A 15,478-nucleotide genomic window follows, 5' to 3' on the forward strand; every position below is an offset into this window, starting at 1 on the left:
CGGGTGCTGAGTCTATTGAACCACGGAATCAGTTACAGTAAACTGGTGTCAATGTCGCATGTTAAGGCGGCTTTTTGTTTCTGCAGTTATATGTTTGAATAAAAGTGCAATTGTGTTATTCTTGTGAAAATGTTTCTTTGCTATTTGGACTTCAGGCTTCATACATTATATAGTTTATGCCTACATTTTGTCATCTACTACTAGAATATAAAAAACGTTTCTGTTTTAACAATGTGTTGACACAGATTACTGTAGAAACGGAACAGACATGAAATGCGTGTGTTCCAAAAAACGATCTATTATTTCCACTCTAAAACTCCACTTCACTCCCAGATACTCAATCAAGGCATGAGCTGAGAGAAGTTCACGCACGTTCTAAATTGGTGGGGGGATGGAATAGCCGGCTGCTCCTAGCTTCTCTTTATCAGCACATTTAGAGAACAAAGGACGCTGGCGGAGAGGTGTGAAGGGATTTAAGAAGCAGTTTAAGGTGGGACGGAATTACGAGTTTTTTCGTAGGCTCTGGTAATTCTAGTGTTAAAGAATTTAATTTTGGTACAAATCAAGGAAATGTAGAAACTTTTACTTTATATTATGAGAATAGCCCCCTCGCCCCCCCATAAGATTGTTTGGTTGGCAATGGTTTGACAACAAGTAAAACAAGAAGGATATTTGAAAACTTTGGATAGTTGTTTTTTTTCTTTACCATTTCAAAAGTGAACGTGCATATTTTGTGCAAAAATGTTTCTTTATGGTACATTAAACTGCCAGACTTATTTTGTAAAATTTTAGCTAGCTATTAAAATCTCCCATTAATCATCCTCTTTAATAAAACCCCTGTGTGCGCCCAGGTGTCCGTGTGTGTGCGTCTTCTGGTGAAGTTGCGCAGGGCCACACGGCACGTGTTCAGTCTCTTCCTGTGCATTCCCTATGTGTGTAGAGAGAGAGAGAGACTCACACAGGTGCGTGCGTGCAAGAGACAGACAGACAGACAGACACGCAGGCCCGCCCGAGAGACAGACAGACACGCACGCACGCGAGCAGGTCGTAAGGCTATAGCGCAAACTCTTGCAGTGTTAGTTTTCTCTGTTGTTCAAGGTTTTCTTAGTGTTATTCATGTTTTTACATTTAGTTTACTATTACGCAGTGCGTTCAATGGTATAATTAACTATATTTGTGCTTAAAATCTTAAAATATATATATTTACATACAGTTCATACGGTCTGGAACGGATTAATTGTATTTACATACAATCCTATGGGGGAAATTACTTCGGTTCCACCGAGGTTCCACTGTATTACTGTCTGACAAAATTACAGGCATTTTACGGAAATACAAACCAGTATTACTGAGAGAGAAAATTAAAGGCACACAATACAGTGACGCATATTACAGCCACATACAAGGTCCCTTGCCATTTAATATAGGCTGTTCCTACTAATGTTTATGCACTGCTGTTCTAGCGCCCGTTATTGTAACAGGCTTAATGTCTATTTGTTTTATAATATGATTTATAAGCTGACGTTTTGCTACTCACACTAATACGTTGAAATGTTTTAACTGTTAAAGAACATTTTTTTGGCATTATGCACTAATCTGTTTGTTATATCTGTTGATTGTCACATGTTTCACATAAAATCCTGTAAACATTTGATAATACTTTGTAATCTTTCAAAGTTACAATAGATTAGATTTGAATGATATCAAGAATTATTTATAGGTCTTAATTATATGGAAACTTTAGGATGTGTGCTGCGGTTCTTGACTCCTGTCATGCACATTCTAAATGCACAGCGAATTGCTAACATGTTGCGAGAATCTAACTTGACAATGCTTTTTTTAATAACGGGAACAATCATGCCTACTACATATAAAGGATTTAATTGGAAATGAGAGGGAAAAGGAGAAAAAAGTGAGGTTGATAATGCAACATGTTTTACAATGCAAGAACAACTTTGACAAAAAAAACACCTTTCAGTCTCCTTTTTTCCTATTTACTTAATGTGTACAAAATATTGTCAAGATTTCCAGGTATCCATGTGTTGCACTAAGCCCACATTTTATTTATTCTATGCATCAACAGTCCAGTATTCGAGTAAAGACTCCTTAAAGACTGTGCAAAATTTACCTTTAGAAATTTTAACCTGTGTCCCATATATTTAGATAGACCATGTAGTGATTCTTTAGCATTATCAATTTCTCAGAAGTGAAAACATCAGATAAAAATATATATTTTTTTTGGTAGGTTAATGTGCCATACTCTTTGTTGCTCTTATCTCCACTATCTTTTCCTTCATCTCAAACCAAAAACAGGCCTGTGTATACTATAATTGTCTCACTCAGCCATTTTGTATATATTATACAGTGGTGTGAAAAACTATTTGCCCCCGTCCTGATTTCTTATTGTTTTGCATGTTTGTCACACAAAATGTTTCTGATCATCAAACACATTTAACCATTAGTTAAATATAACACAAGTAAACACAAAATGCAGTTTTTAAATGATGGTTTTTATTATTTAGGAGAAAAAATCCAAACCTACATGGCCCTGTGTGAAAAAGTAATTGCCCCCTGAACCTAATAACTGGTTGGGCCACCCTTAGCAGCAATAACTGCAATCAAGCGTTTGTGATAACTTGCAATGAGTCTTTTACAGCGCTCTGGAGGAATTTTGGCCCACTCATCTTTGCAGAATTGTTGTAATTCAGCTTTATTTGAGGGTTTTCTAGCATGAACCGCCTTTTTAAGGTTATGCCATAGCATCTCAATTGGATTCAGGTCAGGACTTTGACTAGGCCACTACAAAGTCTTCATTTTGTTTTTCTTCTGCCATTCAGAGGTGGATTTGCTGGTGTTTTTTGGGTCATTGTCCTGTTGCAGCACCCAAGATCGCTTCAGCTTGAGTTGACGAAAAGATGGCCGGACATTCTCCTTCAGGATTTTTTGGTAGACAGTAGAATTCATGGTTCCATCTATCACAGCAAGCCTTCCAGGTTCTGAAGCAGCAAAACAACCCCAGACCATCACACTACCACCACCATATTTTACTGTTGGTATGATGTTCTTTTCTGAAATGCTGTGTTCCTTTTACGCCAGATGTAACGGACATTTGCCTTCCAAAAGTTCAACTTTTGTCTCATCAGTCCACAAGGTATTTTCCCAAAAGTCTTGGCAATCATTGAGATGTTTCTTAGCAAAATTGAGACGAGCCCCAATGTTCTTTTGCTTAACAGTGGTTTGCGTCTTGGAAATCTGCCATGCAGGCCGTTTTTGCCCAGTCTCTTTCTTATGGTGGAGTCGTGAACACTGACCTTAATTGAGGCAAGTGAGGCCTGCAGTTCTTTAGACATTGTCCTGGGGTCTTTTGTGACCTCTCGGATGAGTCGTCTCTGCGCTCTTGGGGTAATTTTGGTCGGCCGGCCACTCCTGGGAAGGTTCACCACTGTTCCATGTTTTTGCCGTTTGTGGATAATGGCTCTCACTGTGGTTCGCTGGAGTCCCAAAGCTTTAGAAATGGCTTTATAACCTTTACCAGACTGATAGATCTCAATTACTTCTGTTCTCATTTGTTCCTGAATTTCTTTGGATCTTGGCATGATGTCTAGCTTTTGAGGTGCTTTTGGTCTACTTCTCAGTGTCAGGCAGCCCCTATTTAAGTGATTTCTTGATTGAAACAGATGTGGCAGTAATCAGGCCTGGTGGTGGCTACGGAAATTGAACTGAATTGGCCCAACCAGTTATTAGGTTCACGGGGTAATTACTTTTTCACACAGGGCCATGTAGGTTTGGATTTTTTTTTTCTCCCTAAATAATAAAAACCATCATTTAAAAACTGCATTTTGTGTTTACTTGTGTTATATTTGACTAATGGTTAAATGTGTTTGATGATCAGAAACATTTTGTGTGACAAACATGCAAAAGAATAAGAAATCAGGAAGGGGGCAAATACTTTTTCACACCACTGTATTGGCATAGATATTTTTAATTTTGATTATTTTTCATATTTTCAACTTCTGTTTCTGACCCCAATCACATTATAGATTATTTTATTTTAACTTTAATTCATTTTCACTAGTAGCATTATACTGATCTTGAATGTTTATCTTGCCAAAAACACACACCCTGCCCCCTTAGCAACAGTCTTTGGTTTTAAGCAAAAATAACTAACATTTACACATTATGCAGTTTTTGGAAATGGAGGATGGTGACCTTAAACTGGCTTGTGACTTAGATTTTGCATGCAATATGTTCTTGTGACACATAATACCTCTCATGTCTTATTGCTGTTGGCGTAGTCCGTTAATCTGTTGCCATCTAAACACAATACAGTATTTCAGACATTGCGTGTGGGCTATCTTTTTCTGACTATTACAGCTGCAACCAAGATTTTAAAACATATCCATTTCATTTTCTTTCATTTTATACATCAGTTTTGAACAGTGTACACCACTCTAATGCTTTTTATGTACATAGGATAGGAAAATTTGTGTTTTTTTTTTTTTTCCCATTCTGTATTTTTACAATGGTGCAATGTCTAACCCTTACTGTATATACTGTGAATATCACTGAAAACTGCTTTTCTTAAAATTTGACATATATTTGATGTGTGGTTTAAAATATTTAATATAATATTTTAGTTTAGTATTGAGTAGTACATTTATTACGTGTCCAAGGTAATTTGACATTTATATTGAGTACAAAAAATATCCATTATTAAGCTTACTTAATCCAGTTCTGGTGCTGAAAATTATACAAGGATTGGGCACACAACAGAAACAAACTGTGTAACAGCCTACTGTAAAATGAATTTTGGTGCACACACATATTACACATCTCATATACTGGTAATATTTAATTTATACATGGAATGTGTAATGTAAATTAGCAAGTGGAAATAGAATTTAACAAAATATGCAAAAATCTATTTGGTTTTATGCAAATTTAAAAAGAAAGCAATCTAAATCTTTTATGTCTTGCACTGAGAGTCTACATTATGTTTCATGTACCCTTCCAAAATACTCGGTTCCACCGTTACAGTGTGCGTGTGTAAATGAGGGGTGTTCAAAAATGTATTTTCCTCAGTAGGATAGAGTTTCCAAAAAATGTGTTTTATTTTTCAATATAGTCCCCTGATAGCTCCATACACTTTTCCTGCAATGACTTTAACCCCTTTGGGGGGAAAAAAAAAAAATCTTATGTTTGACCTTCAGTCCAGAATGTCACAGCTGCCTTGACGCCTTGAAAACCGCTGTCCACAGAGAGATTTCTTCAAAACTCTTAACAGGAAATAATCTGAGGGAGCCATGTCAGGACTGTAGGGTGGATGGTTCAGCTGCTGAAACCTACATTCTTGGCTTGGATGGCAATGTGTGATTGACGTGACATGTGAACTGGCACATTGTCGTAAAGAATCAGCCTGCCTGCTGTGAGTTTTCCTTGTCTTTTCTCCTTCATTGATTCCTGAAAACCAATCATTGTGTTGGCATAACTCTCCCCAATAATGGTTGTCTTGTGTGGAATGAACTCCAGAAGGAAAAGTCCTTCAGTGTCCCAGTAGACAGTTGCCATGACTTTGCCTTTAGATTTTTCTGGCTTGAACTATTTTGGGGGTGGGGGTGCTGACTTGTGTTTCCACTGCATTCCCTTCATCTTGGACTCGGGATCTCCATGACAGACCCAAGTCTCATCTCCATTCACCAAAAGATGAAAAAAATTCACTCTTCAGGGAGCATCTCGAAGTTCTCCTGAAGGCACTGGGTTCTTGTGGCCTTCTGACATGGCATTAGCATTCTTGGAACCCATCTTGCACTGACCTTTCTTATGCCCAACTTTTCTTGAATCATTTTCCAAACTGTCCCTGCCAAGGTACCCATTTCTTCAACTATTTGGGACACCTTCATTTGTCTGTCTGACATAATTAAATCCTCGACTTTTGTGGAAGTTGCTTTCCTCAGGCCATCCAGTGTGATGGTCATCTTCAATGGACTCTCTACCTTACTTAAACTGCTTACTCAAAAATTTTACTTTGTAGTATGATGGAGCAGACTCCCCACAAAGTGCAGTCTTGTGTTCATTGATCTCCTTTGGCTTTTTCCCTTGTTTTGTGAGAAATGTATCACTGAACATTGCTCCGAATCTAGCATTTTCTTGCTTGATTCACACAAGGACTCTCCTGGCATCCAGTCTCCTGGAATGTCAGACTCGCGCTGAGCCACACCTTTGCATGAGTAATCTTGAAACATGTCAGAACATGCATAGATTTGTTTCAACATGCTCGCTACTTTCTTTCATAATTGGGGAGATAAATTATTGAATATGTATAGGTAAGACTAAATATTTATAACTGGCTTTACACAGAGCATAGTAATGAACATTATGGTGGGCTACTGACCTTAAATTACAGGAAGCTAAGAAGGAGCATCAGAAAAGTATGTCTTGCATTGACATTGATATGTTATTGCAGACAAAGATTCAACAGATCTCAATTATGGCATTAGCAAAAAAAATTGTTGCAGTTATAGTGGAGTAATACACATAACCACAGTGCACTAAATTACACTAACTAGACTAATTTGGATTACTATTGATTCTTATTGAGGGTAAAAAAAAATGAAGTCCCTATGTACCAGCAATATAGGCCAGTATTGTAGATGTAATTGGATAGGGGTGGGAGGTATGAAGCATACTAAACAGCTTATGGGCAGGCAGTGTTTTTGTGTTAAGGAAGTCAAAAAGTGCTGTACTTTCTGGGTAAAGTGATTCTTATTTTCCATATTGTTTGTATACATATTTTTTCTTTTTTTCCTTTAACTTTTTTATGTAATGACTACCCAGACTATTACAGTATACCATTCCATTTTTAAGCCCTTTTAATACTGAGCAGGGTTGCAGTGGGTTTTACACCACCAGGCAACCCGTTCTATTCACTACTAGTAATTTCTCGAAATCTTAAAAATACTTTTCCTAAACTTTTATTCATCTGTGATATTTTGTTTTGTCTAAATCTTTTATCAGCTATTTTAAAGCGGCCCTCAATTTCATATGAGATTGTTGTTTATTAAATGCAGTTGTTCAATAGAAGAAAATGCAGAATCAGTCCCATATTAACATTAAGAAAGATAACAAGAATAAGCTTTTCCAAAAAATATAGTTGCTATTTGCCAGATTTTGCTGTTGCATACTTGTGTGCTGCGGAAAAAGAAAAATACAATAGAATCCTTCAATCTTTAGCATCAACGTTACTTTTTTTTTCTTATTCTTTTGGCTGCTCCCGCTAGGGGTTGTCACAGCGGATCATCTTCCATATCTTTCTGTCCTCTGCATCTTGTTCTGTTACACCCATCACCTGCATGTCCTCTTTCACCACATCCATAAACTTTCTCTTAGGCCTTCCTCTTTCCTGGCAGCTCTATCTTTAACGTCCTTCTTCCAATATACTCGGCATCTCTCCTCTGCACATGTCCAAACCAACACAATCTCACCTCTCTGACTTTGCCTCCCAACTGTCCAACTTGAGCTGACCCTCTAATGTACTCATTTCTAATCCTATCCATCTTCGTCACACTCAGTGCAAATCTTAGTATCTTTAACTCTGCCACCTCCAGCTCTGTCTCCTGCTTTTTGGTCAGGGCCACCGTCTCCAACCCATGCAACATAGCTGGTCTTACTACCATCCTGTAGACCTTCCATTTTACTTTTGCTGATACCCATCTGTCACAAATCACTCCTGACACTCTTCTCCACCCATTCCACCCTGCCTGCACTCTGTTTTTCACCTCTCTTCCACAATCCCCATTACTCTGTACTTAGCATCAACATTACAATGGGGTTAATTTTGAAGCCCGGTATTTGTCTCAGTATAGTGTAGACAATGCAGAATTTTATCTACCACTACAAATAATTGCTCCCTCTCCTTATTATATGCTAGAAAAATGTATTGTTTAGCTCTCTGTGTGTTTAAATTTAAAAACAAAATTTGCAGTTACTTTGCAATGCGCATTATATTTAAACTACAGTATTGACTACATTCATGCAGTATTTCAGAAAAAAAAAAGCTGTATCATTGATGGTACTGTCTCATTACATTCCATGTGTAGTTCAGATGAGCAATGCCTCTATTATCAGATGGTGTCCTGTAATAAGCAAGGTTCAGAAAAACAATACACACGAAGAAAAGCATTGCATGTGATTAGCGATGGTAGTCATAACCAATAATCCTACCTTATACTGTCATGATTAGGTTTTTACCAGGTGTGTTTTTTTGATATTGTTCTTAACCTATGTACTGAGTATAATTAATAACGATAGAATTATTTTGGAATTTGGAAATTGGAACACTGTATTAATCCCTGAGGGGAACTTATCTCTTCGCATTAAGTGTATTTAATAATACCTCTATGCATTGTTTTATTCACATCATATGAAGTATGTGATAATGGATTACCATTTGAAATTTTATCCAGGTACAGAACTGAAATGCATTTACTATATTTTGGTATACAGTGATCCCTCCCTATATCGCGCTTCGACTTTCGCGGTTTCACTCCATTGCGGATTTTAAATGTAAGCATATCTAAATATATATCACAGATTTTTTGCTGGTTCGCGGATTTCTGCGGACAATGGGTCTTTTAATGTATGGTACATGCTTCCTCAGTTTGTTTGCCCAGTTGATTTCATACAAGGGACGCTATTGGCGGATGGCTGAGAAGCTACCCAATCAGAGCACGTATTACGTATTAAATAAAACTCCTCAATGATATACGATATGCTTCCCGGTGCTTCGCACACTTAAAAGCTCTAGCTGCACGTATTGATTTTTGATTGTTTGCTTTTCTCTGCCTCTCTCACTCTCTATGACATTCTCTGCTCCTGACGGAGGGGGTGTGAGCAGAGGGGCAGTTTGCAAAGAGGCTGTTTGCTTAGAAGATACGGATGCTCCTCTAAAACATGCTGAAAGACTACCTTCACATTGATCCCATTCTTGCGGCCACTTTATTGCGGTTCTTCCACTTAAAAGCCCAACAGCCCTATTGATTTTTGATTGTTTATTTTGCACTCTCTCTCTCTCTGACATTCTCTGCTCCTGACGCGCACTTCTTTGAAGAGGAAGATATGTTTGCATTCTAATTGTGAGAAAGAACTGCCATCTCTGTCTTGTCATGGAGCACAGTTTAAACTTTTGACTAAAGGGTGTTATTTCATGTCTAGAGGGCTCTAATAATGTAAAAAAAACGTATTTAGAAGGTTGTAAACAGGGATTCTATGCTCTAACTGCGAAAATATTAGATTTATAAATAAAGAATCCTGCTTCACGGAAATTCATTTATCGCGGTAGAGTCTGGAACGGATTAACTGAAGGGTTTACTGTACTTTTTTTTGTAAAAGTACAATCTGTGAATTGATACTATTTTCATGAGTGCAGTTAACGAAGAGGTTAAAAAAATTTTTATTCAAAGACATTTACTGTTGGAGACTTTGCTCGTAACTGCCAGTTAGTCATATTTCAGCAGGTTAATTTTTCTATTTTTTTGTCCCCACAGCTGAATATATTAGTTGACACTGGGAGTAGTAACTTTGCTGTCGCTGGTGCTCCTAACCCTGATATTACCAACTACTACAATTCAAAACTGTAAGTATCAGTTATACTCTGTGTGCGGGGACTGGGAGAGTTTGAAAGAGTGGTGATGTTTTGCTGTTTCCAATGTTTTAAGATTATACATTGCTTTTGAATAAAAAAAAATACAAGCATGTTAATGCAGTTGGCAGAATGTCACAGTTGACAGTGGGGTACAGTTCCACTGAAAATTATTCAACTGCCGTTTCAAATTAGATTTATTGGCAAAATTTACAAACTTTCAGTGTTTGCAGTAAACAAATCAAGCAGGAACAATTTTTAAATAGTTCAACACAACTAATAATATAAGCAAGGCTGTGGAGTCGGTAGATAAATACTCCGACTCCCTAGTTTCTAAATCTTCCGACTCCTCTGTATGTATATACCATGCTAATGTATTTTCTACATCCTTTGAAGGAAAGGAAGGCAACATACATGTCATTTCACCACAGATCTACTGGCCAGTGTCACTCACCAGCCAGCTGATCAGCAGAACGAGCCTCTGCTGGAGAAAGGTAGGGAGATCTGTGTTCTCGGCTCCTTCGGCCCCCTTCACTAGCGCATAGCGAAGGGGAGCCGATGGAGCTGAGAACACATCAGATGATTTTTCAGGCGTTTGACGCGTGATGACTCTTTGAATGGCCGAAACATCGGCAGTGCATCTGTAAATGTATAGGGGGCTTTAGGATATGGTTCACAGTTCCCTGTAACAGTGAAACACGACACAATGGAAAGCGGTGCCACACCTTACCTGTGCATTACATCCCATATAGTGACGCATACAGTCAATGAAAAGCATGCTTCATGGTTACTTGACATGTTTGTTTTGTGGTAACATTATGCACTGCATGCATTGGGCTTTATTCTTAGAGCAGAGAAGTAGTTCATTATGACTGTTTGTGAATTGGGACATTTCAACTTACTTTTTTAATTCCCATTTAAATTTAGTAGGAGTCGGAGTCGGTTAACTTTTTGCCGACTCCAACTCCAGGTACCCAAAATTGTCTCCGACTCAGACTCCTCGACTCCGACTCCACAGCCCTGATTATAAGTGGTTCTTTTCTGTTCCTTGCTCCACTTTTTCCTCATACTCGCTAATGCTAGGCAACATGGGTGGAGTTGACATAGTTATGCTTAAACACAACATACAGTGGTGTGAAAAACTATTTGCCCCCTTCCTGATTTCTTATTCTTTTGCATGTTTGTCACACAAAATGTTTCTGATCATCAAACACATTTAACCATTAGTCAAATATAACACAAGTAAACACAAAATGCAGTTTTTAAATGATGGTTTTTATTATTTAGGGAGAAAAAAAATATCAAACCTACATGGCCCTGTGTGAAAAAGTAATTGCCCCGTGAACCTAATAACTGGTTGGGCCACCCTTAGCAGCAATAACTGCAATCAAGCGTTTGCGATAACTTGCAATGAGTCTTTACAGCTCTGGAGGAATTTTGGCCCACTCATCTTTGCAGAATTGTTGTAATTCAGCTTTATTTGAGGGTTTTCTAGCATGAACCGCTTTTTAAGGTCATGCCATAGCATCTCAATTGGATTCAGGTCAGGACTTGGACTAGGCCACTCCAAAGTCTTCATTTTGTTTTTCTTCAGCCATTCAGAGGTTGATTTGCTGGTGTTTTTTGGGTCATTGTCCTGTTGCAGCACCCAAGATCGCTTCAGCTTGAGTTGACGAACAGATGGCCGGATATTCTCCTTCAGGATTTTTTGGTAGACAGTAGAATTCATGGTTCCATCTATCACAGCAAGCCTTCTAGGTCCTGAAGCAGCAAAACAAACCCAGACCATCACACTTCCACCACCATATTTTACTGTTGGTATGATGTTCTTTTTCTGAAATGCTGTGTTCCTTTTACGCCAGATGTAACGGACATTTGCCTTCCAAAAAGTTCAACTTTTGTCTCATCAGTCCACAAGGTATTTTCCCAAAAGTCTTGGCAATCATTGAGATGTTTCTTAGCAAAATTGAGACGAGCCCTAATGTTCTTTTGCTTAACAGTGGTTTGTGTCTTGGAAATCTGCCATGCAGGCCGTTTTTGCCCAGTCTCTTTCTTATGGTGGAGTCGTGAACACTGACCTTAATTGAGGCAAGTGAGGCCTGCAGTTCTTTAGACGTTGTCCTGGGGTCTTTGTGACCTCTCGGATGAGTCGCTCTCGCGCTCTTGGGGTAATTTTGGTCGGCCGGCCACTCCTGGGAAGGTTCACCACTGTTCCATGTTTTTGCCATTTGTGGATAATGGCTTTCACTGTGGTTCGCTGGAGTCCCAAAGCTTTAGAAATGGCTTTATAACCTTTACCAGACTGATAGATCTCAATTATTTCTGTTCTCATTTGTTCCTGAATTTCTTTGGATCTTGGCATGATGTCTATCTTTTGAGGTGCTTTTGGTCTACTTCTCTGTGCCAGGCAGCTCCTATTTAAGTGATTTCTTGATTGAAACAGATGTGGCAGTAATCAGGCCTGGGGGTGGCTACAGAAATTGAACTCAGGTGTGATACACCACAGTTAGGTTATTTTTTAACAAGGGGGCAATTACTTTTTCATGCAGGGCCATGTAGGTTTGGATTTTTTTTTCTCCCTAAATAATAAAAACCATCATTTAAAAACTGCATTTTGTGTTTACTTGTGTTATATTTGACTAATGGTTAAATGTGTTTGATGATCAGAAACATTTTGTGTGACGAACATGCAAAAGAATAAGAAATCAGGAAGGGGGCAAATAGTTTTTCACACCACTGTAGAGATTTTGCAGATTTTAATGTTAAGAAGTTGTGAAAAAAAAGTCGGGCAAAAGTGCTAAATATCAAGATGTTGGTTTTTCCATTGCAATTATCCTAAATATTAAATCAATATACTGCCCTGCCCTAAGCACACACTGATAAACAAACATCCCTGTTAAGGTCAGCTCCTTCCTTGAGAATGAAGATAAGGTCTCTGCTTCTCCATAAATTTGTAATCTATATACTAATAAAAGGCAAAGCACTCACTCACTCATTCATCACTAATTCTCCAACTTCCCGTGTAGGTAGAAGGCTGAAATTTGTCAGGCTCATTCCTTAAAACTTACTTACAAAAGTTGGGCAGGTTTCATTTCGAAATTCTATGCGTAATGGTCATAATTGGAACCTATTTTACTCCATTTACTGTAATTGACGTTAGCCCGATGGCGGGGGCGGGTGGGGGTTGGTAGGGGTTTGGGGGCAGAGCTGCGTGTGACATCATCTCGCCTCCCATGTAATCACGTGAACTGACTGTGACCGCAGTACGTAGAAAAGAAGGAAGAGCTCCCAACAATAAAACAGCGGAGAACCTGTGGATTAAATAAAAAGGCTGCTTAGTTGGCGAAGCAAGGAAAAACGACAGCCTTATATGGCGTTTGTTTATAAAACAGTGGAGAAGCTGTGTAAATGCTGCTTCACAAAAAAACAGCGGAGCGCCTTATATGGGCAGGCAGTCAGCCAAAGAAGGGAATCCATAAATAACTATAATCCTAATAAAGGAACAAAAAAATAGTGGAGAACCCGCAAATTAAATAAAGGAAATGGGTACTTGAACAGTAAACTAAGTCTAAAATAGCTTCACAATAACTATAACAATCATAATAAACAGAACAATAAAACAGTAGAGAACAGCAAAGCAAGGAGAAAGGACAGACTTCAACCAGTCAGATTTTGAGTTGGTGTCAGTAGGGCCTTTTAGCAGGCGTACGGCAACGTTACCATATTCAGACCCATTGATTGGATAGAAGCCGATATGAGGAAGTCTACGACGCCATTGAACGCACCATAAAAGCTCCGAGCGAAAGATTGTCGCATGCACTACGGACAACTCCACGGCAGGATTCTGGACAATATTATTTGTCAGACACAGACCAGATTTCAAGACCATGAAAACCTGATTTTTGTCACGCTCCTCGAGCCCCAAAACTTTCGGGAATACAAGAAAAATTTCACGCATGCAGCCTTCTACATTTTAACACAACAGCCACGAAGCGCTTTTGGATCTGTCTCGGAACTGACTGTAATGTATGCTATGGATGATTTTGCAGGAAAATCTCCCACTGATCTCCTTGACTTCCTTCATCAGAAAAATCTGAATGAGAGCATGGGGCGGCTGTTCACATTGGTATATTTGGTGGTGAGCATTCCCGTGTACACTGCTTCTGTCGAGCGGACATTTTCAGCCCTAAAGCAAATTCAAACTTATGCTAAGAATACCATAGGGCGGGTTCGCCTTTCACCATTAGCTTCGATGGGGATAGAAAGTGAGGTTTTGATGGAACTGAAGCACTCCGATAATCCGTACGACAGAGTAATTGAACTGTTTTTGAGAAAAGAGAGGACGATGGATTTTGTTCACAAATAATCCACATTTTTGGTGAGTAAAATGTTGCGATTTTCCAAAATGATATTGCACGTTTATGAGTTATTATTGATGTTTTTTATGTGTGTCGCGGCTGTGGCTGCAGTAGAAAGGAAGTTGTTCATCCCTGGTTTGTCTATAAAATTAAGGCATTTATTGTGGCTACAGGAGTATATGTGTGTGTATCTATACTAATAAAAGGCAAAGCCCTCACTCACTCACTCACTCACTGACTCACTCACTGACTCATCACTAATTCTCCAACTTCCCGTGTGGGTGGAAGGCTGAAATTTGGCAGGTTCATTCCTTACAGCTTCCTTACAAAAGTTGGGCAGGTTTTATATCAAAATTCTACGCGTAATGGTCATAACTGGAAGCAGTTTTTCTCCATTTACTGTAATGGAGATGAGCTTCAATGCCGTGGGGGCGGAGTTTCGTGTGACATCATCACGCCTCCCACGTAATCACGCAGTACATAGAAAACCAGGAAGACCTCAAAAAAGCGCTCAAGAAAACATGCATTATATAATTGAGAAGGCAGCGAAACAATTAAAAGCGAGCGAGTGACATATACAACCATATTCATGAGTTCTGCTACTTCGAAACAAAGCATGATGTAAACCTACACTTTAAATTAAGTTCATAGACAGGCTGCGCTGGCGTTTGTAATTTAGTGCCTGCCCATATAAGGCCGTCCGTCAGCGGCAATCCAATAGCAAACTGCCACGGGTAAATATTCACGGGTGAAGGACGGTGCTTATGGAGAGGAAGATGAGATGGTCAGGGTGGTGTTTGACACAAACTCAGCTTAAACTGCGAGAGAAAGTTTTAAGTGCCAGGACTAAGATAACATTAAATAAAGCTATGGACATAGCACGAGATGGCACCAGCACAGCTGGGAACCTTCGATGCAAGTACACCGAGTGGCTCACGTGAACTGACGCAGTGCACAGATAAAAGCAACAGTTCCAAAGAGCTGAACAAAACCGAATTACACAATTGAAAAGGCAGCAAAAATATGAAGCGCCTGATAAGCATATTCATAAATGCAGCTACTGTGGAAACAAAGCACACGGTGGAAAAAGTCAATGTCCCGCTAAAGGAAGACAGTGTAAAAAACCCGTGCATGCAGTGTGTCAGGTCTCAGATAAAGAAGAAGACGAGCTGTTTATTGATGCAGTAAGAAACGAATCGATGAATGAAACCTGTCATCTTTACAACGATTGACAAACACGGAATGTAACTTGAACACAACACATCCTACAAATACTAACCTGATTGAAAGAAATAATGATAATCAAATCCTTGATGACAGCAACACTCAGTAACACTCACAAAACAAATACTGTATATTGACAGTCATGTTACGTTATTTTTAAAATGTTCCCTTTTCTTTTCTACCTTTTTAACACACTACTTCTCCGCTGCGATACGGGTATATATATATGTATATATATATATATATCCCGCTCTATATA

General features: G+C 38.8%; 1 protein-coding gene across 1 annotated transcript in view; it reads left to right on the forward strand.

Moving 5' to 3' along the window:
• The window catches only part of bace2 (beta-secretase 2), a 106,944-nt gene that overhangs the window by 17,139 nt on the left and 74,327 nt on the right, over nucleotides 1-15,478 (forward strand). Inside the window, exon 2 of the mRNA XM_039744499.1 lies at nucleotides 9,543-9,631. Within this exon, the coding sequence (XP_039600433.1) occupies nucleotides 9,543-9,631 (89 nt within the window). The remainder of the gene's footprint in view (nucleotides 1-9,542; nucleotides 9,632-15,478) is intronic.

The sequence above is a fragment of the Polypterus senegalus genome, chromosome 2 (genome assembly GCF_016835505.1).
Source record: "Polypterus senegalus isolate Bchr_013 chromosome 2, ASM1683550v1, whole genome shotgun sequence".
NCBI classification, from domain to species: domain Eukaryota; kingdom Metazoa; phylum Chordata; class Cladistia; order Polypteriformes; family Polypteridae; genus Polypterus; species Polypterus senegalus.